General features: G+C 40.0%; 1 protein-coding gene and 1 long non-coding RNA gene across 2 annotated transcripts; both read right to left on the reverse strand.

The window, feature by feature from the left end:
* Positions 1 to 5,390: 5,390 nt before the first annotated feature.
* LOC121906119 (type-4 ice-structuring protein LS-12-like) lies at positions 5,391 to 8,108 on the reverse strand. Its single transcript, XM_042424802.1, has 4 exons — positions 7,808 to 8,108; positions 7,531 to 7,605; positions 6,968 to 7,118; positions 5,391 to 6,227 (listed from the first exon to the last, which is right to left on the reverse strand). The coding sequence occupies exons 2-4, from the start codon at positions 7,580 to 7,582 to the stop codon at positions 5,966 to 5,968; spliced, it is 465 nt and encodes a 154-aa protein (XP_042280736.1). The 5' UTR covers positions 7,583 to 7,605; positions 7,808 to 8,108; the 3' UTR covers positions 5,391 to 5,965.
* A 5,470-nt stretch (positions 8,109 to 13,578) lies between these two features.
* Positions 13,579 to 17,622, reverse strand: LOC121905972. The gene is made up of 3 exons (XR_006098506.1): positions 17,135 to 17,622; positions 15,155 to 15,291; positions 13,579 to 13,966 (listed from the first exon to the last, which is right to left on the reverse strand). It is a non-coding gene; the product is annotated as an uncharacterized LOC121905972 (long non-coding RNA).
* Between the last annotated feature and the right edge of the window lie 5,623 nt (positions 17,623 to 23,245).

The raw sequence follows: 23,245 nt of genomic DNA on the forward strand, positions 1-23,245 counted from the left end.
ATCTGTAATTTGGCTTCATTTTGCCGCTGAACCTTGAATGTTTTGACATAAAAAGTCACGGAAGAACATCAGTCAACAAATCTTTCCCTGTATTTTCAGCATCATCATAAGGATTGGTGATTCAATTGATTGCAAAGACAAAAATTACATACATTTCATATCCAAATGACATTTTTACTGCTATAATTTGCTCTTACCTGCAGACCCTTTTCACTCTCTGATTACACGCCTGGATATAAAATGCAGACATGTAACATAGCGGTCACACTGGTTACAATGTTGTTTCATTAGCCAGCTGATTGGATGGATTGACAGCTGGATGAATATACGATGAACAGATAGATGGTTACATGTAATAACGGAGGGATGGATGAAGAAATGAACAGACAGATGGAGAGGCAGACAGCCTGCCAGACGTGAGCAGCCAGTGATTGTTGTTCTATTGACCATGTGATTGGTCAATACATTGCTCCGTCTGAAACATTATCTACCACTATCAGGTTGTCCCAAGCTGTCTACAAAAACAGAAAAGGTCTACAAGTTATTTATTCAATAAAAGCATGTAGCAGCAGTCAACACAGGCATAGCTATCCACATATTCAGGACTAGCCTGCTCACTTTTGCTAGTTTCTTGTATGTGCTGCACCAGATTCACGCCTATTCAGTCCAATTCCTACTCCTGTTCCAAACGACGACGGCAATATTTCGGTCGAGCTTCTACAAACAGAGGTTCACGGCTTCACTTGCACTCTCCTTCTCCCTGCATCGCTCTATTTTGCGAGTGTGTGCGTGTGTGTGTGTGTGTGTGTGTATGTGTGTGCTTTCACTCCTGTCAGTCCACTTAAGGGCCTTTGGTTTCAGAGGAGGCCATTGTGTTTCCTCCATCGCCTAGCAACCATCATCAAGGCCAGCACTCCATTGTTGCGGAGGCTGAGCACCTGAATTGCCTGCTGCCTGTTTCTACTTTTCAAAATTGTACTGTAATTTCACAAAGTGGCGTTTCAGCATTAGAGAGAGAGAGATGGCCGTGCTCCAAATTGGAGGGCTATGAAAATTGGGGGAAGCTTCATTTGGTGGTTTCACATCAGGAGCTGCGTGCATTTGCAAAAGCCACACAAACAGAGAAACGAAGACGTTCGGCACATTGTGTGTTCAGCTGGCGACGGCAAAATGAAAACAAACACTGAACGATTTATATTTCAACCTATAATGTATGTGTGCGTGTGTGCGTGTGTGTGTGTGAGAGAGAGGAAGATGGAGTAGAGAGAGAGTGCTAAAGACAGGAACAGAAACTGAGATAAAGAGATGCCTGCAAGGGTTTTTGTGAATTTACAGCAGATCTGTGTTTATAGATTCATCGTCTGTTGAAATGTACTTTATAAACTGACAGATTGATACAGAGAGATAGAAAGCCACAAACAGAAACAGACAAAGACTGAAGAAAGAGAGAGAGAGATAGAGAGAGAGGAGAGAGAGAGAGAAGGAGAGAGAGAGGTAGGGAGAGGGAGGGAGAGAGAAGTGGAGATACAGAGAGGGGAAAAAAAAGGGAGAAAATGGGAAAAAATATGAACAGAGCAACATGTAGTGGGCAGGACTTCAGTGCTGAAAAGGTTTGTGGGCTAGATTTTTCTCAGTGACGTCATTTTTACTCAGTTTCCTTGAATAGCACCTGTGTGCATGGGGGCTGTCTGTCTGTCAGTTCTGAGTAAAAACATAACCCATGCCAGCAAAAACATATCTATCAGTGTTCTCCACTGGCCAACAGAGGCCAACATCGACTCTGTCGACTTGAACGCTAGGTGTTAGAGATCGGCCCCCTCAAGCCCTGTATTGTCTTAGCCCCAAAAGCAATTTAGGTTTTAGCATATTTTCTGTGAGCCTACAAACATTTTTTTCACACATCTTTTTTGTGAATTCAAGTGAGTTTAATTTTTTTGACAAAGACTGCGCTTTCTCTTTGTGCAGTGAAAATTGCTCTTTTTTTTGTGTGCGTGCAATCAACGCCCTTGTGGATGACCCCAGGTGCCTAATTCAGTAATGGTAAGTGCCAATAATTTTACCATCAGATAAATCTGTGTCTCTCATTATAGTTGTTATCTTTGTATTGTTTTGCCTGACACATACCGAGAATATTTGTACCGCCTTTTGAATATTTACTGTCTTTTTTTCTGTTCATTGCGACAGTTTACCAGTGAAATGTTTTTCCCCATTATTTGTGACTGTCTTGCCATTGTCTGTCAATGTCACCCACTTTCTCTTATTGATTTTCAATTGTACAACTGGTCCATTCTGTCTCTGAATCCCTGTATTTAACATCAAACTGCTGCACACTGATGTGACATCCACACAAATCTGGTTGCTCTTAATCATTCCCATAAAAAAGCGATTAAAATACACAAGAACACACACAAACAGGCAGTTATATTCCAACATGCACACACCAGACTGACATACTGTAGTTATATGCACACACAAATACATGCAATGCAAAAGCACACACACACACACACACACACACACACACACATGCAGATCAGGTTTCATTGTGTCTGTGCAGTCCACACGCACACATACACACAGGGTTGTCTGTGTAGAGGGTCCGGTGAGATAGCAGCACTGTTGGCCGACGTGCTATCAAGTTTCAGTAAATATTCACATAATTCTGTGCTTTTACGTTCAGTAGGAATCAATTTCACACAATAAAATTGTACACAAAGCATAAGTGCAGAGCGATGAATGCAGAACTAATTAGATACATTTTCTTAGTGAAGATTGAAGAATAGATTTATAAAAAAATGTTAAAAGAAAGATGCGATTTTATCTATTCGAAATGAAGAATAAGTTTGCTCATGATGTCAAGACAATCCTACTGCCAATAGCTATATCTTACTCTTAATTCCTTGAATATGAGTTCACTACATAAGTATGTGATAATTTAAATATATAGAGTGACGTGGTGGTATAACACCTAAAATTAAAGTGCTTTTTCTAATATAAATCATGCATCTAGTGTGTTGGTATAAATTGTTCACTGCAATATGTGTCAATCACTGTAAAATGTGTCCATCACTGTAATATGTGTCCACCTAAAGCATTAACAAAATGGCAAAGTGCCAGTGAGAAACGACTGGCTTTAAGTCTTCCCTCAAAGGCTGACTCCAGACGTCGAAAACGTTATTATTAATGTTAAATTATTGATCATTATTGATGACATAAAAACCTTACCTGGAACCTATAAACTTAATTCACTTGAGTACAGTACATGCATGTAGAAGAAATGGTGAATTAATGCAGCAGTTTTCAGCCGGGGGGGGGGTTGGGGCAGCACAGGGATTTCACTGGAGATGATTAGAACTGATGAATTCATAGATAAGAAAATGCAAAACTTAAATACTTTTGTATGTAAAATAATTAATTTTTTTGCAGCCTCCTATAGGTTCTGTCAATAAGTAATCAATTAAAACTGCTGGAAAATGAGAGAAAAATCAATATCTGATGGAAAAATCCACCAATCTGCTTCAAAAATATATGATACAGTTTCAGTAGAGGTTTTAAATTTTTCCCTCATTGCTGCATGAAGTGTAAAGGGAATTAATGTGCTCACAGCATCTTTTTTCTTCACCGTTCACCTAATTTATTTCAGCAGCATCACTGATTGACACTGAACTGATTAACACTGACGTCAGCATATAAAAAACACAGTGCAGTGACTGAAAGACAACTCGTCAGTGGCTGCTCTCTCTGTTCAAGCGTGCAGGGTTGTACTGAGCCTTGGATCACATAGTTTGTCCTGGCAGATAACCCTGATGCTGATCCCTGGCCCTGCTTCAAACCTCTCTGCCTGTACTCATCCCTCGGCCTTGGCCCTCCTCAAGAACATCAGGCTCTCAGAAACTGAACCCTCCACAGGTTCATACAAAAGTGTTTGTTCCATATTTCAAGTGCAGTACATAGATGACAGTTTATGCTGTTTACACCACGTGGTGGCAAAAGCAAACAAAACATTCAAATGTGATGCACATACACAGATGATAACTTTATGACTCCTGTTTTCAAATATGAAAAATAGTAGATGACAGATAATGAAGCAGTCACATAGAGATAATTGAGGTATTTAAGTGTGTTTCTTTCAAGCATGTCTTCAAGCGCATTTACAGATTGTTTCTTGACAGGCTGCCAACTCTTGTTTCATTTTATCTGTGAGCACAAACAGAAGGCCGCTCAGGACTGCCAGTTCTGCTATGAAAAACATACTCCGGCCTTTAACTGAGAGGTTTGAGGGTATAAAAGTTTGGTTTGAAGGGGAACTGTGGGGGGTTTTGTTAGAACGCTCCTTCAGTCCTCCCTCGTCTCCACAGGAGGATTTGTATCATACATTAGCTCAAGGAGGCCACCTTGAGTATGGCTTGTGTGCTTGGCAACAGAACAGGAAGGAGTATGCAGTGACACATTTTTTTATTTTAGAAAAAGCTCAATTATTTGACAAAAACAGATAAATCTTACATGGCCTTCACTGTCTGGATGAGAGTCCATGGCAGCATGGAAGACTAGTGATTTTGTTGTTTTGTGTTTAAACTGACAACAATTCATTGTCTCCCTCACTGCTTTGAGACACAGCTCTGATTTCCTAGTTGCATATTAAAATGATCCTTTAAAAAAATCCAGTTGCCTTCCAAGAAAAGTAAAACACCCTGATGCCTTACTCCTCTGCACAACAGACATACTGGACTAAACTGGACCAAATAAAGATGTATCCCCATGGAGACAATTTTGGGTGAAAAACAAATGTTAAAGGCATGGTAACTGTTCTTTGAAATACAAATAATGTATTTTAAATATTTGAACTTGCTTGAAATGCAGTTTCTTAATAGAATGGGGAAAAAAATACTTCTATCAATCAATATAGCTGCATTTAGCTGACTTATCGATAGAAAAGTAATTGGGTATTTTTAACTATGTGTATAAAAGTAATTGCAGATTTTCAGCTGATCATTTTGTTTGACTTCAGAGTGATTTACTTGTTTTAATTGACTTTTCTTACAGGAATCCAGGCTGATATCTGCAGGGTCTTTGGTAAGTGATGTTTTTTTTTTTTCTTTCCCTCCTGTCTGGATGAGACGACAGCATACAGAAAGAAGTCGAATTTGACTGGTAAGAAACACAAATTTGTTGTGAGGTAATTTCTTAAAATTGCAGAGCATTTTGGATCAAATTACTGTTAGAATTCTAAACATTCTGTGTTTGAATAGATATTATAATGATCTATATATAATGATCTGAAACTGTAGCTGCAGTGTCTCAGAGGTATTGATTGATTTAGCAAGCTGTGTCCACATACAAATGCATCTGTTGTTAATCTGCTTATTTTCACACGCTTGTGGAGGTAATTTTCTTTTCTTTTATCTTGTCATTCTCCTGAGCTGAAGGGTGGCTGTGATAAAAAAAAAACAGATGAAGCAAGACTTGTTCAGCTTTTCCACAGTCAGATCATTCTGATTGTGCATTAGGTTAATTATTGGTTTAAAGTCAATACATCCATGAATTTGGGTTAATCCCATCACCCTGATCGTATCTATACTTAACTGGACTCCAACCTATTTAACAGCCTACTTCAGAATATTGAACTATGAATGATGGAAAACCCCGAGGGCCCAGGTTATGGGTAATGTTTATATTGACTTTCCCTTCAATTTATTTCATTTCAACCTTATTACTTGCCCTTTTGCTTTCCATAAATTAATCCCTGTACTCAGAATGCAAATCAAATATAGAAATACTCATACAAGCCAAAATAAAGAACAAATCAAGTCAAACTGATGACTTTAAACCCCTTTAATGATGGCATTTTAAACATCACATCACAGATGACTTAAAGACAGAGGAGTATAACAGACAAACACCAGTGAAGCATCCTGAGCATTAGCCCATGGATGTTATTGCAGCTGGAACAAACCAACAATAAGCTCTACTGGGGGGGGAGCAGGGCCTTGGTCTGGTCCATCACCTGCTTGAAGAACTTCTCCATGATGTCGGTCAGAGGCTTGACCTGGGCGTGGAAGTTGTCGGTCAGTGGCTTGACCTGGGCATTGAAGTTGTCGGTCAGTGGCTTGATCTGATCCTCAATGTTGGCGATGAATGGCTTGACCTGCTCCTGCAGCTTGGCGGCCTCAGCCTGGACCTTCTCAACCAGAGGCTGGATCTGGGCCCTGCTGTCTTCCATGTAAGTCCTATGATTATAGAAGGTGAAAAAAGTGAAAAAAACAAACAAAAAAAACAATCACTGCTACTGATTATGACTTGCATTCTAATAAAGAAAAATGAACTAAAACTGTCTGACCATTTATTATTTTGTGTGAAAATTTTCCATTAAAAACTGTTGTGGCTGACAACTGATTACATTTGGTTCTACATCAGATCAATCACGGTATATGCTGTTTGGTTTTACAGTACAAAAACAACCTTCTTACTATCCAAAGCCCATAATGGTGACTGTGCTTTAGCCTTATGTTTTACATATAATTTGCATCATAAATACGATTTGTTTATCTTGAAAATTGACTTAAAAGTGACACATTTATTGCTCCTAAAGCCACTTTTTGTCAGTGGTGGGATTTATCAATTACATGAGATTTTCAGTATTTTTTAATTTCAAATAATTATTAAAGTGTATAACCAGTAAAAGTAAGTAAAAAATAAAGGAATAAAGTAAAAATTTCTGTCATACATTCTCAGTGACACATCTTAACACACTGCCCATTTATGTTTAGAGTTTATGATTGAATAATTTCACCAGTGTCTTATTCAACTTGCAGCTTACATTGAGAGGAGTTTAGATTCAATTACTAGTTCATAAAACAATGATGGAAGACTGAACATAGTGTAGTTAGTGTAGATTGGAGGTCAAGCAGTAGATAATGAAGACAGAGCAAGAGAGTAAAGGTAGATGTTTCTGTTGGTTGTTACTTACTGGGCAGTGTTGGTCACCTCAAGAGCCTTCACCTTCTCCACCATTTCCTGGGTTGCGCTGGTGATGCTGGTTGACATGTCATTGATGAGCTTAGTAATTTTGTCCACCTCAGCCTGGACATCACGCTTCACCAGTGACACGGACTCAGTGCCTGCAAACACACATTTTAAGCTTTTTATTAAAATTCACTAAGTTAAATTAAAATGTACATACTGCATTGTTTGAAGACAGTGAAGAGGATGTGCAGTAATGCCTTCGGTCACACAGTCTTAAGGGTACAGGCCTGCACATTTACACTATTTGATGAGCACTAGTTTTCTGAATTTGGTTGATTTTTAGGTGTTCATTGAATTCAGAATTTAAATGGTCCTCTGTGGATTCAGAGAAGTCTTCAAAATGTATAACATACTTTAAAATGCTTACTGCACGGTGGTGAAGTTAAAATAAAAGCAGTTTTTAGCTATTGAAAAGTACGATAGAAAAGGTTTTCATGTGCAGAAAATGACTTTAAATTAAATGACATTAAATACTATTTTTCTGTAATCAGTGGAAACAAGTCTTACCATGGGCAACAGCCAGCACAACAACAAGAGCGGCAACAAGGGAGAATTTCATGGCTGCAGCTGAGCAAGATCAACCTAGAAAAAGTTAGGAAAGAGGATTAGTCCGACAATATGCATGTGGTAAAGCAGTAACAGTACATACTCATTTACAGTGGTTTCTGATAATGTAAGCAATTTAAGTCATAGTAAAGGTGTTTTTCTCTATGTGAACAGTACATTCCTGTCTACAGCCATTCAAAGAATGAGAAACACCAAAGCACAGCAGCAAGAGACATACCTTAACTCCTGGGGTTCTTGGACCTAACGGTGCCTTCTGTCAGGTAGCCAAAGGCTTTTATAGCTCCAGGGGATGAGTAAGTCATGGCTAATCAGAATTTAATCACTTCCAACGTTAAGACGTGACCTCACAAGAGGAGAATAATCATTGTGTTGGCTGAACCTTGATGCTTGATAGCTGTCACAAAGTAGACACAAAGTCCACTCTGAGTGTTTGTGTGTGTGTGAGTTGAAGAGAAACAGTGATTAATCAAGAACTGTTGTCTGCTGAGACCTGATGAATCTTTACTTTATTATTAATTCAGTGCATTCATTCACAAAGATATAACTAAATATACATCATCTGAAAAAAAAGTTTATTCGTATTTAATTTTGTATCTGTTTTGTATTGTATTTTTATCTGATTTTGTATTTCTATTTTTAGCTTGTAAAGTTTTTATACACTGTATATTGTGTTTATAGTTTAAATTCTCATAGTTTTGTATTTTAATCTTGTTAAAATTTGTATATACTGTGCTTATAGTTTACATTTTCATAGTTTTATATTTAATTCTCAACTCTGGTTATCTACAGCAGCCGTAAGTGAGCACAAAGTAAGAATTTCATTACACAATACAATTGACTGTTCTCTGTGCATATGACAATAAAGATTTCATTCGATCTGAGAAAAAGAAAAACTAAGTGGTGTACTATTGAGGTGCAAAATAACCATGAAAGAGCAGGCAACACACATTTGAAAAACAACTTTATAAAGATTTAATGTTCAACTCATGATTTTCGGTCATTCTGAGCAAAATAATGTTTGTGTGTGTGAGTTTTTTTCCTTTTTACTAATATGCATTATACAGTATGTAATGTATGAGAGTTTATTTTTAGGTGATAGCAGCGGTTAATCCTTGATTGTTTGTCTACTTATCACAGGGTCAGCTGATGAAACAGATTTACTCACTTGTGCTGACAGAGCCTTGGACCCATATGTACTCTGTCCTATCAGCAGTTGCTCCATACTGTATCTACAATCTACAGCAGGCTGTGAGATGAGCATCTGATAAACTCATCACAAACAATAGAGTAGTAGGTACTGTAGTTCTCATGTGTGTCATCATGTGTTTTACTGTATGTTGCTTCATATTTTTAAAACCACCACACTTAATGTCACCGAACAATGTTTCTACACATTAAATGGTTAAAATTCTTTTGTATTTATGTGTATTTTATTTATTATCCTTTTAGTTTTTAAGCACATATTGGTTTCTGTAGACAGGCAGTAGACAAGGTTGGACATTTTGTGTCAGCAATGTCACTCTGGCAACCTACTTAGCCATCTGTTTTTGTACCTCTTGATATTGTACTCCTTGCTCTGGAACAACAAGTATAATAAACTGATTACAGGAAATTCTCATATCTTTAACAGACGTCGTGCAAAGTTTAAGTGTCATTAACAAAAATGTTCTTGCATGAAATACTTTTCAGTGTTTACATGGCAGACGTGTTGGACCTTCTTGAAGCAGGAGGCGACTTTCCTATGGATGAGGATGGTGATGGTAATAATTATACTTGTGAACTTTAGTGGATGAATTATGTGTAAATATTGAGGTTTGTAGCAAACTGGCCATGGCTGAAAATGCACCAAACGTCAGACTGCGTGGTTCAGGCCTTTGAGATGCTAACATGCTAATGTTAAGCTAACAACACTGGTATTTCATTCAAACGCTCTCGCTCATGGTTATTAAAAACCCTAAAGGTCACTTTTATAAAACATTTCCACCTTTCATCGGTTAAGATGTATTTCTTAAAGGGTGCTGTTATTTTTAGTAGTTATTCCTTTGAACGACATCTTGAATTCTGCCTTTCAAATCATATTTGAACAGTGAAAGCTGTCTGTTCAGTTTCAAATAGCTAAAGTCAGTGGGCTTTGTTTGGGCTTCATTATAGCTCCTGATAAGTCAGGAACAGACTTATTGTAATTTAAAACTGCATGAATACAACTGAGAGTCCATTCAGGATGAATGTTGATTTAGAAAGACTTTAAGAAAAATATTTTGCCGCAACTGAATGAAGTAGAATTAAGTAACAAGTTTTCATTGTTTGGTAGATTCATGTCAGATTATAGATGTGACTATTGACCTTTACGTGACCACATATTGATACAGAGGTGATGTGCACATTTACATGCTTGCATGCTAGTTAAACATCCATAAGATTAAAGTTCAGGTCAACTCTTATCTTTCCTTAGCATGCTGTAAACTGACATTAGGCCTAAATAGCATACTTTTGTGTTAAATAATGGGGATAGTCTTCACACATACATCTAAACAAATTAAAGATTTATGACATTTGGGGGAATTACAAGAAATATTTTTTAATGTTGTCAGATCATCTTCAAGTAATTGTGGTTATCTATAGTTCACTTGAAATGAACTTTAATGAACCCACCAGATGACATACCTTGCATACCTCTAGCCTACTCATTCTACTGTGCATGCCCTACTGTGATATATGCTCAAAGTCAACTCAACTCAAGATATCTCTCTCTGACAATGGAAACATTTTTCTTTTATTCATATATCAATGTACAGTATGTTTCTGCATATATTGTGGTTTTGGATTGTAATGGGATGAGCAGCCTACAGCACCTTCTTCCATATAAATTCTAAGGATTCCTCTGCTTAGCCCTGAGATGTAGTCCTACTTGAATCAGCCACTAGGTGCCACATTGTCACACACCATAAAGAGATTCACTGAAATAGCTGAGTGAAAAATGTCCCGCCACCCTGCGGTGAAAAGAAATTTTTCCCATTTAAATATGTGATTTCAAGCTGTTGTTCACTGCCTTGAAGGACAGATTCACAATTTTTCACATTTTTCCTGTTCATACTTGTTCATACTGACCATTAGAAGATGCCCCCAAAATGTGCTTACAATGTAAGTAATGGGGGACAAAGTCCACTGTCCTTGTTTTGAGAAAAAATATATTTAAAAGTTTATCTGAAGATAATATGAGGCTTTTAAGTTAGTCAAATAAAATGGATGAGTGATCCATATCACCACCAGATGGTGATCAAATCACAGTTATTCTCGTCACCTGAGTGTCCAGAACATGCAGCCCCAGGCCTCATGAGTTGGCCAAGAACCTGTGTAGATGCATGAGTGCCCTCTGCTGGACTTGTGATTTATTTTAACAAACTTTTAACCGTGAGAATTTGTGGTCGGTGTAGAAATTTACAAAAAACAATTACAGCAACATCAGCAACAAAACATAGTACTTCCTGTTCCCCAACCCTCTGCTGAGTGATGCATTCTTAAAACAATGAGCAACACAAATTCAATCATCTTCTCACTTCATGGGAGTTACACACCCTCAAACAAGCTAAAATAAAGCAGAATGATGCTTATTGAAGAATGCCTGCAGACATCTTATATTTTGATTTGTACAGGGAACAATTATTCATTCAACCCAAATAATATAGATTATGCACATATAAAATGAGAGGTTATTACTGCTCTGAGAAACTGAATTATACCAATAGTATTATGTTATAGCTTGAAGAGATATTAAGCTTGACTGTTGACTGTGTAGCTATAACCTTAAAGATCCCACCCAAACAAGTTTTAGGACATATAAAAACACTTTGCTTGGAATAATAATTTGTGTGTGAAATGATTTTTCCACAAGAAAGCTCAGTTAACTAGATGTCTCCTACTGCACTGTAAAGTTGATTCCCAGTGTATGTGCACTGGAGGCTTCAAGTTTTCACATCATACTTGTGAAAGTTGCATACTGTAAGTTGCAAACTGGACCGCAATTAGCTTCTGAACTAGTGATGTCACAAATCATGCTAACGGGTACACATCTAAAACTCAGATTTTCTATGAGCACTGACGAACTTTCCACTTTCAGCAGATGAATGTGGAAACAGCCTTCTGCACATAAGTGAGGTAGAACAAAAAGAATACATTTTTGAGTGGAGGTAAGTACCTTACTGTGTCAGGTAACTGTTATCACCTTACTTAAGTGGCTGTAGTGCAATATTATCACGTTAAAATATTGATGGAAGATGAAAATGGGTGCAACATGACAGGTCAGTCAGGTACCCAGATAAACACAGAAATAGGTTTTCCTCACTGTAATCATTCCTCCTGTTCATAGTGGCCATTAAAAGATCCCCTTCAAATGCACTTTCAATGTAAGTGATGAGGGCCAAAATCCATAGTGTTATTTTGTGCAAAAATGCATTTAAAAGTTTATCTGAAGCTTTTATGAGGCTTCAGCAGTCTGAGTTAGTCATATGAAGTGGATATCTGCCACATTTACACATTTACTTTTTTAGCATCAAATTCCCTCTTTGCTTTTCATCGGACAGTGTTTCCCTCTCGAGCTGTGGTGGAAGTATAGTTACAAAAAGAGGGACTTTGGCACTAAAAAGATAGAAAGATATCTACTAGATATGACTAATTTGGACAGCTTCATATCAAACTTTTAAATACATTTTTGCACAGAAAGAGGCTTGTGGATTTTGTCCCCCATCATTAACATTGGAAGTGCATTATGAAGGGATCTTCTGATAAGACCTCTCTCTGGCCTTATCAGCCAACACCTTTTTCATAAGACTTTTTCTTCTTGCTGATTTGTGTTTATTGGGTAGCATTTTTTGATTTTTGCTATGAAGTCAAACACCGGACTGGACGGGTGTACCAAATTTTACCACTAGTTGTCGCGCTTGACTCAGCAGCTGCTCCCAAGTGGAACATGTAGAGTGAAGCAACTCCAGTCCACTTTCTGGCGGTAATGCACCTATAAGCTGGTTTGCCAACCATAAATAAACACTAATTAAGAAGAAGCAGAGCATGAAGGGGGATCACAATCAGCAGGATAACTGAGTGACACATTGTGTTTTTATTTCTCACAACAACCAATCAACTTAACTTTTCTTCTTCTAAACATCAAAATAATAAATAAAACATTTAGATATCATATGTTTCCAATGAGTAAAATAATGATTATGGAGGAAATTTCTGAATGCACAGGTCTACATGACATGATTTTATGCTGAATGTGCACCTTGATCATGTATTACGTAAAGTCAACAGTTGGTCAAGTGCCCTATATATTCTTGTGGAGTTTCCATGAATCAATGTTCTCCATCTGCACTGCAAACCTGTGCTGACCTACTATGAATAATGAATCCTGATCATCATGTGCCCATGACCGCAAAAGCTACCTGGAAGCTCCACTGGACATGAAGTTAAAGGAAATGGCCTCGTTTAGATCGAACATGACTCACAAGTGCAAAGGCCCCTCGTTCTGCTCTTAACCCATGACCCAGCCTCAGAAAGTACTGTGATAAGTTGATACTGAGGCATTTTGTCTCCTTGGTTGGAGAATTCTTGACTCAGAGCTTGCTGAAGTCTGTTACACTCAGTGAAAATTAGTGCTCTTTATCACATTTAAATAATAATCTATCAGCTATATCTGCTAATCTTTCATGAGCCATTTCACTGCAAGGGTTAAAAGTCAAGTCATTTTTATTTGTATATCCCAATACCACAAATCACAAATTTGCCTCAGGGGGCTTCACAGTCTGTACAGAAGTACAACATCCCCTGTCCTTAGACCATCGATTCAAATAAGGAAAAACTCCCTAAAATATCCCTTTACTGGGGAAAAAAATGGAAGAAACCTCAGGAAGAGCAACAGAGGAGGGATCCCTCTCCCAGGACAGACAGATGTGCAATATATAGAACACAAATTACAGAATACAGCATTGAACAGGACAACAAAATTATAATGGATTTATAATATATACTAAGAATGTGATGAAGAGGATGCCAAGCAGCTTCCAAGTGCCACCAGAACATAATAGGACCTGAGCCACGTGACCTCCATCCAGATCTCCATGGAGACCTGGCAGGAGGACAGACTACACATGCACACAGGGGAGACTCACATCGTGCCATGCACATACACGGAAGAAGAGATAAGAAAAGACATTATTCACAGAGGAGAGAGAGGGAAGGATAAAGACATCATTCAGAGAGAGAGACATGAGGTGAGGATGAACTCCTGCAGGATGGAGAACCATCCAAACCTTAGGAAATGGCACTGACAGCCAGGGAAGGAAAGCAATTCCAGGATGGGTGCTGGTCCAGCAAGAGATACCTGAAAGACAAGAGAGGACAGGAGAAGAAAATAGGGAGAGAGAGGGAGAAAAGAGACAGGGGCACACAGCTCGTACACTCATGTGCTTGTGGAACAAACAAACAGAGGGTCAGAGAGATGTAATGCTTATCAGAACAGTTGAAATAATCAATAATCTCATCTGCAGGACAGCGCTTAGTAAATTCAAAGGAAGCCTAGAATTATGTTTATAAGCCTGCCAGTTCTCAGACCTCATTGCAGAATTAGACAACAAACAATGTGGCAAATACACAAAATTATTCCTGGTATTATGCCAGGCAGGTTGTCCGGGATGGGAGGTAATTAAGAGTAATTAAAGGGCTAGCAGTTAAAGAGTGTCCGTCCACCAAGGGGGCTGATGTTGATAGATTAGCTGCACTAACACATTTACAGACTGCCAATCACTACGGATGAAGCAGTTTTCCGGAGTAGGAGGGAAAAGTCCATTAGCACAGGCCTAAATCAGATCTTAGCACGGTTATCAGCCCCATTTTCCTGATGCTCATTATCTGTCCCTTGATGCTTGTGCATTTGGCCTCAGCTGATTGGCACCACCACTCTTTTTGGCTTTATTTTCTAATGACTGTCACTGAATTGGTGATATGTGATATTGTTTGGGCGGTATTTTCAGTAACGTATCACTAATGCATCTGATTGCTTTCTGTGGGACCACTGGGTGCTGTCATTCCTCAGTGTTCTTCAGCTTTTAGATGCACTAATGTGTCTGAAAGGGGAAAACAACAGTAAGCCTCCTGGGTCAAACTGCAACTGTAATTTAAAAGTACAGTGTATATGAGGTGAAGGAGTTCTTTAAGAGCAAGGCGAGGTAAGTTCACTTTCCTTTGTCCTCTCATTTCTCATTGTATCCCTGCATTAAATGGCAAGCCATACCTCCTGCACTTAACTCATATTATTTTAACACTTCTCACCAGTTGCCAGACTGAGTGGCAGATGACAGAGAGCTAGAAGCACAGTGAGAACATACTAATATTTGTAGAAGGGACATTTAGAAGGAATCAGCGCAGTGCATTTTTCCTTTCTGTGGCTGTCCACCCTGCCTGCACTAGAAAAATGCCCCAGTGTGCTTTGGCCCTAATCTCCAGTGACCCCGATGACTTCTATTTAGCCTATGAGCATTCAAAAGTGTGGTTTTATTGTGCAGGAACTTACACTCAATGTCCAATTGCACCATCACCTTCCAGTGCCCAGCTTGGTTCTTGGCTAAACACCAGGTTGTGCAGGTTGTCGTTGGAGGAAACGTTGTTGAGATAAAGGACCAGCTCTAATGTGGAGCCCCAGATTCTCTCCTGCAGCAGCCGACAGTGCACACAAAGAGCAGAGGAGGTTAATGCAGCTTGTTCAGAACCATGTATGGATCACTTAGAGATATAAGGGTTAGAAGGATGAAAAGGGATCCAAGCCACATAGCAGGCTAAACATACTGTAAGGTTGTGTGATTTAGACTTGATGTCACATCCTGCCTGGACTCTTTGTGTTCTTTGGGGGTTCCTGTGTTACACTTCTGTTGTCCAGTCCTTTTGGTCATATGGTTTCGCTTGTTAATATGATTTGGGTGGTGGGTTTAGAGCACTGCCTTTGTTGGTTAGGGTGTTGTGTACTTGGGTTCGTGATCATGGTTATTTTTGGACAGTTTAGGGTAGGTTGTATTGAGTTTGTGTTTTCTGGGTTTTGGTTTTCAGTTTGCTCTGTGTTTCCCTGCTGTGTTCCAGAGGGGGTATTCCATCAATGCAGCTAAAGAAAGCTGCGCTTATTTGAAAAAGCCTGGCTAGAATTAACGTCAACTTTCACTTGAGGCTCAAGCTGTTCCGTTAACACAGCTTAGCCGTGTCTAGTCAACGCTAAGTCTAGCCAGGCTGGAATAAGCTTGCAGTGTGTGCGTGCACGGAGTACATAAGCAGCCCAGAACAATACAAGCACTTGTCCTTGTTCATAGTTTTATCTTTATTTGTTAATAAATGAGCATTCAGATCAGTGACTGTGGCTATCTTACCACCAGGCTAGATAATATCAGATGTATATTTAAAATGATGGTGTAGGCAACTTAAGAGAACCAACTTACCAACATTTGACACATTTTCCCTTTCGCAGGTTGTCCATTTACAAGCATCAATGAAAGTTAAACATTAGGAAATTACAGTTAGAGATGAAGAAACTGGAGAAGGATATAAGTACAGTGGAAACCACTTATAGTGATCACATCTGTCTGGGTCAAATATCACTATAAGCAGATGATTATTATAACCTTTTCTTTTTCTTTATTTCTCATGCAGAATACCATCTAATTGACATTTGTATACTTATTAGCCTACATGAATATAAAGTAATGAAACGGACAGCTTTGCTATTTACTGAACTTTGACTGTTTTAAACTACAGTACAGCTGTTTCAAATGCACATATTTCAAGCAGCTGGTTCTGACTTTTGCCAATGACAAGTTCCTTCTTTTCCCCGGCGGCAGAACAGGCGAAGATAGCGGTGAAATTTACTTAATTGGAACCGTCTTTTGAGAGTCTGTTTCCGTCCATCGGACATTCTTTGACATGCAGCTAAGTTAAGCTTGACGGTTACCCTGCCACAGAGCAGGCTAGTTCTGCTGACTAAGTTACCATGGTTACTGAGCTGGGACTCATAAGCTGTAGTGATGGAACGGAACTCTCACTTAAATTAGCGAGGCTTATCGAAATAAGCCAGGCTATCCCGTTAGCCAGCTTGATGGAACACCCCTTTGCACTCCTCCCCGGCCTGTTTTTCTCTCCACACCTGCCCTGCATCTAGACTCGTTAGCCCTGCTTTGCTCCCTGTTTTTCCCCAGCCAATCAGCTCTCTGTCTGTTCCCCCGTTTCATCACCTCACTCCCCTCTCCTGAGTTCTCTACCCATCTCCCCACCTGCACCTCATCTCTTCGTTAGTTCAGTTAGTTTTTAAGTCCGGGTTTTCTATTCAGTCTGTTGGATCATTTGTTCTGTTCAGATGTCTACCTGCACTCCTGTTTGCAGTTCTGTCAGCTTTTGTTTATGCTGCTCATGCCAAATAAAGAGTTTTCTTCAGATCTGCTTTGGTCTGCATGGAGCTCTTAGAAAAGTCTTTGAAAAGTTTAACTACATGATACGAGATTACAAAAATACTCACATGGCATGGCTTGTCTGGTGACTTGGGCATCTTTGCAGTCTTTCACTTCTTAGTTGAGTCTCTTTCTGGGGCTTTCAGCCCTCAGAGGAAAAATGAAAGGACAATGCCTGAAATGCAACACAGACCATAATGGCTGGCAAGGCCAAGAGGAAAAAGAAAACACAGACACTGCAGTAGCGGTCAGCAAGCAAGCTAAAAAGCAGAAGAGTTGTACAACTTTTTATAGCCTAGGAGGCATGTCTTGAAAGAAAAAGGATCCTTGGCTATCTCTTGAGGAGCTGCATTGATTACTAATAAATTCCTTTTTGTGTGGGGAGAAAAACTGACCTTCAAATAAAAGGGAGATAATTTTATTCCTATAGAATCTGAAAATTATGTGCTTGCAAATTCAATGCTCACTCATTGCTGTCATCAACACATCATGAACCAGTGAGAAAACATTTATAGAATAAAATCAAACCTTAATTTTTCTAATCTGTAATCAAATCTATTAAAGTCAGGATGAAATGATAAAATGCCTTTTTTAACCCTTTTTTTTTTTTTTTTTAAGATCACATCCCCAGTTATATTGTGCACCTGTTTAACAATATGACAATACAAAAATCAATTTCTTTCAATTCGTATATCAAAATCCAATCGTGTTTTCTTCCTGTAAAACATCACCCATCAATCAATCTTCAACTTTTAGTGACACAGAGCTAAGATTCATTGTCATACCCACTTTTCAATGTTTTAATTCAAATTCCTCCCAACATTATGTCCCGCCTGTCCAACCTGTTTAGGCAGATGGCTGCCCACCCAGAGCCCGGTTCTGCTTTAGGTTTCTTCCTCTTAAAGGAGTTTTTCTGTGCCAGTGTCATTAAGTGCTTGTTCAAGGAGGGAATTGTTGGGTCTCTCTAAATTGGAGTACGGTCTTGACCTGCTCTGTGGGAAAAGTGCCCTGAGATAACTTCTGTTTATGATTTGGCACTATACTAATAAAATTGAATTAAACTGGTTTTATTAAATTCCTTCAAAGCTTTCTACAAATATTATGAGTCTGGACAGACATGGATGTAAACTGCAACTTGACTGGTTGGTGGAGTCATACAACTGTATTTCTAGTTCTTGTTTCTTTAGTTGGAAGTTTGACTTTACCTAATAGCTGCAGTAATTTCTAGTTGATGGCAGCCGATTTCAGCATGTGGCATTGTTTCAACCTTCCACTTCTGTTTGTCAACTGCAACGCACAAATCTCTTATTCATGTTTGATATCATGGCCCCTTCTTTGTCCCTATATCGGCTATATTCCTTTGCACTGAAAATTAAAGCAAAGTGTTGTTTGCTGGCATGTATGATAAATAGAAGCCGAGTAAGGCCCGCTCACTTATTGATTGATCGGTTCAGAGAATGTCAAGCCTCACCCTGAACTCTACAAAACATATTTAGCTGCAAGTACAAGGAAATACTTATAAGGTATGAGAGGGAGAGGAGAGAGTGGGGTATAGGTGAATAGAGGCAGAAAGTGGCAGTAAATTGACTTGCTCCGCCGAAACAGCTTTCACAAATGTAGTTCCCTCTTAACAAGTGCTAATTGCTCAGATCCGTGGACAGGAACAAAGAGAGAACAGCGTGGTGGTGCAGAGAGTGACATTTAGTTTTCCATGCTGGAGTTGATGGTGGGTTGTATAATAATACAGCAGACTGCTTTCAATCACAGGTGGTCAGTTTCTACTTCTTTTTCCATGCAAAGTTTTAAAAAGCCAATGTAAATACCAGTCAGCTACTGCAGGCGAGCTGTAGCTGACTGAAAGTCTTAGATGAGTGTTATTCAAATACATACCTCCTGTTGGTTTTCTCTCCACAAGCTGTGGTGATAAACTTTGTATGGCTGCAAAGAGCAACCTACATCAAACCAAACTAGCCTCCAAACCACAGCACCAAGTGAACATAGCCATCTAATTCATCTTTTGAGTTCCAGTTGAACCACATCGAAGAAACATAAATTAGGTCAGAACAACCTCAGTGTTACAGGCAGGTCAACAGATCATTCATCAGGAATGGAATTTACATTTGAGTCTCAAATGAAAAGTCTCAGAGTTTATGGAACTGTGACAATATATCTCCAGTCAAAGAAAATGAATTCTGAAATTTCAAGCCACTTTTTAAAAAATGTTTTCCCCCTCTCAATGGACAGCAACAGTGTTGTGTATTTCAATTCAGAAAACCTTATCAGTGATTGTAATTTCTATGATTGTTGCTTCAACAACTGGACCAAACCCCAAATTATCAGAAAATATTTCCCTTGGATGAAACTTCAGATCAGATATGAAACCAGTTGCAAAACTCTGCCACTTTAAACATATTCAACAAAAACCCAGAGTGATAAGCTGAATACAAAGAATCAAGCGTGACAAACAAGGCATCTGATACACTCATGCTCATTTAGAGGCACATGCAGAGCAGGTGACACAGAAGGAATCATACTCACATCTGTCACATTCTCGCTCTCGTGGTGCTAGTGCCGGAATGCTAGTGATACCATCAGTGTCTCTATGGTTCACCTAATGAAGAGCAAGGGAAAAGAGGTGAGGAGCTTTCTCACACAGTGGCTCTTCTCTTGGCTCTCTGGCAGGCTTGAGATCCCAGCTGGCCAGGGTCTGGTGCTGAGCCACAGCTGTACTGAGCAGCAGGAGGGGCCTCTGGGGGCATGGTGGTGGTGGGCTACAGCCTCTTTCTCTCTCTCTCTTCCACAATGAAGGGAGGAGAAAAATAACAGGGGCTAGAGTCACGAGACACCTCGGAAAGCAAGAGAGGGAAGAAGGAGGGGTTGGGGTGAAGTGTGTTAATAATGAGTAGAGATGGGATATGGTGATGGAGATTTCATCTGCCCCCCCCCGGTGCGATGTCTGCTGCCAGCAGCTCCAGGTGCAAACAGAGCCGGGGAGTTGGGTCCCTTGACGCATGCATGCTCTCACTCATACTAACACAACTGTAGCAACATCCTGCTGCATGGAGATATAGATGGATCTTTCTGGTCCTGGGAGAATTGATTGGAAGGTTCATGATTATTGAGACTTAGGAGGTTAGTGATGAATTTAATGGTTATAGGGAGGAGGAGGGAGGGGGTACACTATTGGTAATAAGCTTCTTTTTTTTCTCTCAACAGAGTGAACTCCCAGCAGGACTTAATGATAGGAAATGAAAGCAAGACTATAGGTCCCTGAGTTTGTTGTGTTTCACCACTGGAACATAAATAGTGTTAGTCTCACAAAGCTAACTTCACTGACAACATTATCTCTTGCTACAGGTGACCAGAAAAACGTACTGGGCTAGCATGAGACCTCTGATTTCACTGCTGATGGTCAGGAACCGGCTTGTCGGGTCGTCCCAATGGACTATAGGGGCATGATTCTGGCCCATGCTCATGACTCCCCCATTGGAGGTCACTGGAGCTATAGGGCCACCGTCAGGACCCTTCAACGGGTCACCTACTGGCCGTCCATGGCCTGTGACATGCAACTAGTCTGTTTGCTGTCAATTTCAGCCATCGGGACCACTGAACTGCATTCTGAGGATATCAGTTGTAGTGGCAAAGATTGGGATGGGTAACTCCCCCTAGTGCTGATGGCCATCTGGTCCACTCTGCACCACTCCACAGGAGTGACTCCCTTAAAGATGACTGGGAGGGAAATGACTCTGTCGCTGCATTTTCTGTATTGCCCAGAAGATGTGAGCATGGCGACTGCCTACACAGCAGCCCATTATGTCGCAGACCTGTGCAACCATCTTCAGGTCACGTTTGCTTGGGCCCAGAAGAACTTGGAAACCAGTATTGAAGAAGCAAAAGCCTACTATGACAGGAAAGTGTCCCATCGCGAGTACCACGTAGGTGACAAAGTACTCTACTTCTGGTTTACCAACCCAGTAGGACAGTCGAAGTTCTTACCCAGCTGGTCTCAACCCTACAAGGTTGACTTCCATTCTGCCCTAAACAATAACACTTTGCATGCCTTAGGGACACTGTTAGAGGTATATAGGGATGACCTCATGTATGTACATGTATTAAGGGATCTGATGCAGGAACTCCTTAGGAAAGAAAGGGAGAACAAGCTCTGATCTAGAACATAGGAAATAGCAGTTTGTTGGTGAGTGTTTTTGTTTTGGAGTTTGATTGGGATTGTGTAGCTGTAGTCAAGCTTCGTTGGAACAGAGCACTTCCTGCTTTCACTCTCAATAGGTGGGTCGCTGATATATCAGCATGGATGAAAGAGTGCCAACTTCAACTCAACCTCTAAGACCGAGCTCGTCAGTCATAATGTTTGATTTTGAGACTCGTTATCATAACGGCAAGCATGAGGCAAATTGTGTGTGCAATGGACATTCATGGAAACAAGTTCTGTTTCAACACCTCCAAATGTGTAGATGCTCTTGTGAAACATTACAGGCAGCCAAGATACAACGGGTACACATTCATAGCCCCATAATGCATCCAGATTTGATAACTACATTCTGCTAGAATACTTTGTTGAGCAAGTGATCACCCCTATGGTGATGAGGGGTAGCAGGGTCATTTTGATGTATGACAGCTCATACCGGCAGTGATGATCATTTCTGACATGCTACGGTAAGCGTATTGTGTCATTTCCGGTTGCCGACTGTGTCTACTGATAGCGTTGTTGTTGCTGCTCTCAACTCAGTTGATTTTGCTATATCACATTACTGTGGATTAATACCTTCTGGATATTTAAACTTTCGCTAGTTCTACACAAGCACTCAGCACTTTTAGCGACTTTTCTTGCCAATCGCACAGTTGTTAGTTATTTTAGCTCTGCAGCTAGCGATGGCTTCTCTCTCCCTCGCGTTCTCCTGCTCTCTTGCTCGGTGTGTCAAATGTTTAGTTATTCCTCTGCCTCCTTTAGTGATAGTGGTACGTGTAATAAGTGTAGTTTATTTGCAGTGCTGGAGGCGAGGCTCAGTGAATTGGAAGCGCAGCTCCGCAACATGGAAAAACAATCAGTAGCTAATGTAGTTAGCTAGCCCCCAGTAGCCGGTGCGGACCGACCTAGTGTAGCTCCCACTCCCCCAGTAGTTCCTGAGCATCTGGGAAGCCAGGGTGGCTGGGTGACTGTCCGAAGGCAGCATAGCCCTAAGCAGAAGCCCACGGTTCACCACCAACCAGTTCGCGTTTCAAACAGGTTCTCCCCCCTCAGTAACACACCTATTGAGAAACCTACTCTGATTATTGGCAGCTCCATAGTCAGAAACGTGAAGTTAGCGACACAAGCAGTCATAGTTAAATGTATTCCTGGGGCCAGAGCTGGCGACAGTTAGTCAAATTTAAAACTGCTGGCTAAGAATAAACGTAAATATGGTATGATTGTCATCCATGTCGGCGGCAACGACTCCCGATTATGCCAATCGGAGGTCACCAAAATTAATGTTGAGTCGGTGTGTACATTTGCAAAAACAATGTCGGACTCTGTAATTTTCTCTGGACCGCTGCCTAATCTGACCAGTGATGACATGTATAGCTGCATGTCACAATTCAACCGCTGGCTGTCGAGGTGGTGCCCGGCAAACGATGTGGGCTTCATAGATAATTGGCAGACTTTCTGGGGAAGACCTGGTCTGATTAGGAGAGACGGCATACATCCCACTTTGGATGGAGCTGCTCTCATATCTACAAATATGGCTGAGTTTATTAGTAGACCAAAACCATGACAACCCAGAGTTGAGACCAGGAAGCAGAGCTGCAGTCCCACATGCTTCTCTGCGCTTCCATTAGAGCAGTTACCCACCCAAAACCACAAATCAATTAAATCCAAAGTAAATAAAAGAAGAGTCATTCATAAAAATCTAATAAAAATAAAACCACTACTGCAATAGTACAACAAAATAAGATAATTAAATGTGGACTCTTGAACATTAGATCTGTCATCTAAAGCTGTATTAAACGATTTAATCTCAGATCATCATATTGATTTATTTTGTCTTACTGAAACCTGGCTATGTCATGAAGAACGTCAGCCTAAATGAATCCACTCCCCCCAGTCATATTAATACTCACATTCCTCGAGACACTGGCCGAGGAAGAAGAGTTGCAGCCATTTTCAACTCAAGCCTAATCAT

This window comes from Thunnus maccoyii, chromosome 10, assembly GCF_910596095.1.
Source record: "Thunnus maccoyii chromosome 10, fThuMac1.1, whole genome shotgun sequence".
NCBI classification, from domain to species: domain Eukaryota; kingdom Metazoa; phylum Chordata; class Actinopteri; order Scombriformes; family Scombridae; genus Thunnus; species Thunnus maccoyii.

What these genes read in the sequence shown, in the direction of transcription:
- LOC121906119 (XM_042424802.1), bottom strand. Translation starts at nt 7,582, where the DNA reads ATGAAATTCTCCCTTGTTGCCGCTCTTGTTGTTGTGCTGGCTGTTGCC. An exon ending in TGTGCTGGCTGTTGCCCATG is followed by an intron (nt 7,119 to 7,530) that starts GTAAGACTTGTT and finishes GTGTGTTTGCAG; the next exon opens with GCACTGAGTCCGTGTCACTG. An exon ending in GAGGTGACCAACACTGCCCA is followed by an intron (nt 6,228 to 6,967) that starts GTAAGTAACAAC and finishes CTATAATCATAG; the next exon opens with GACTTACATGGAAGACAGCA.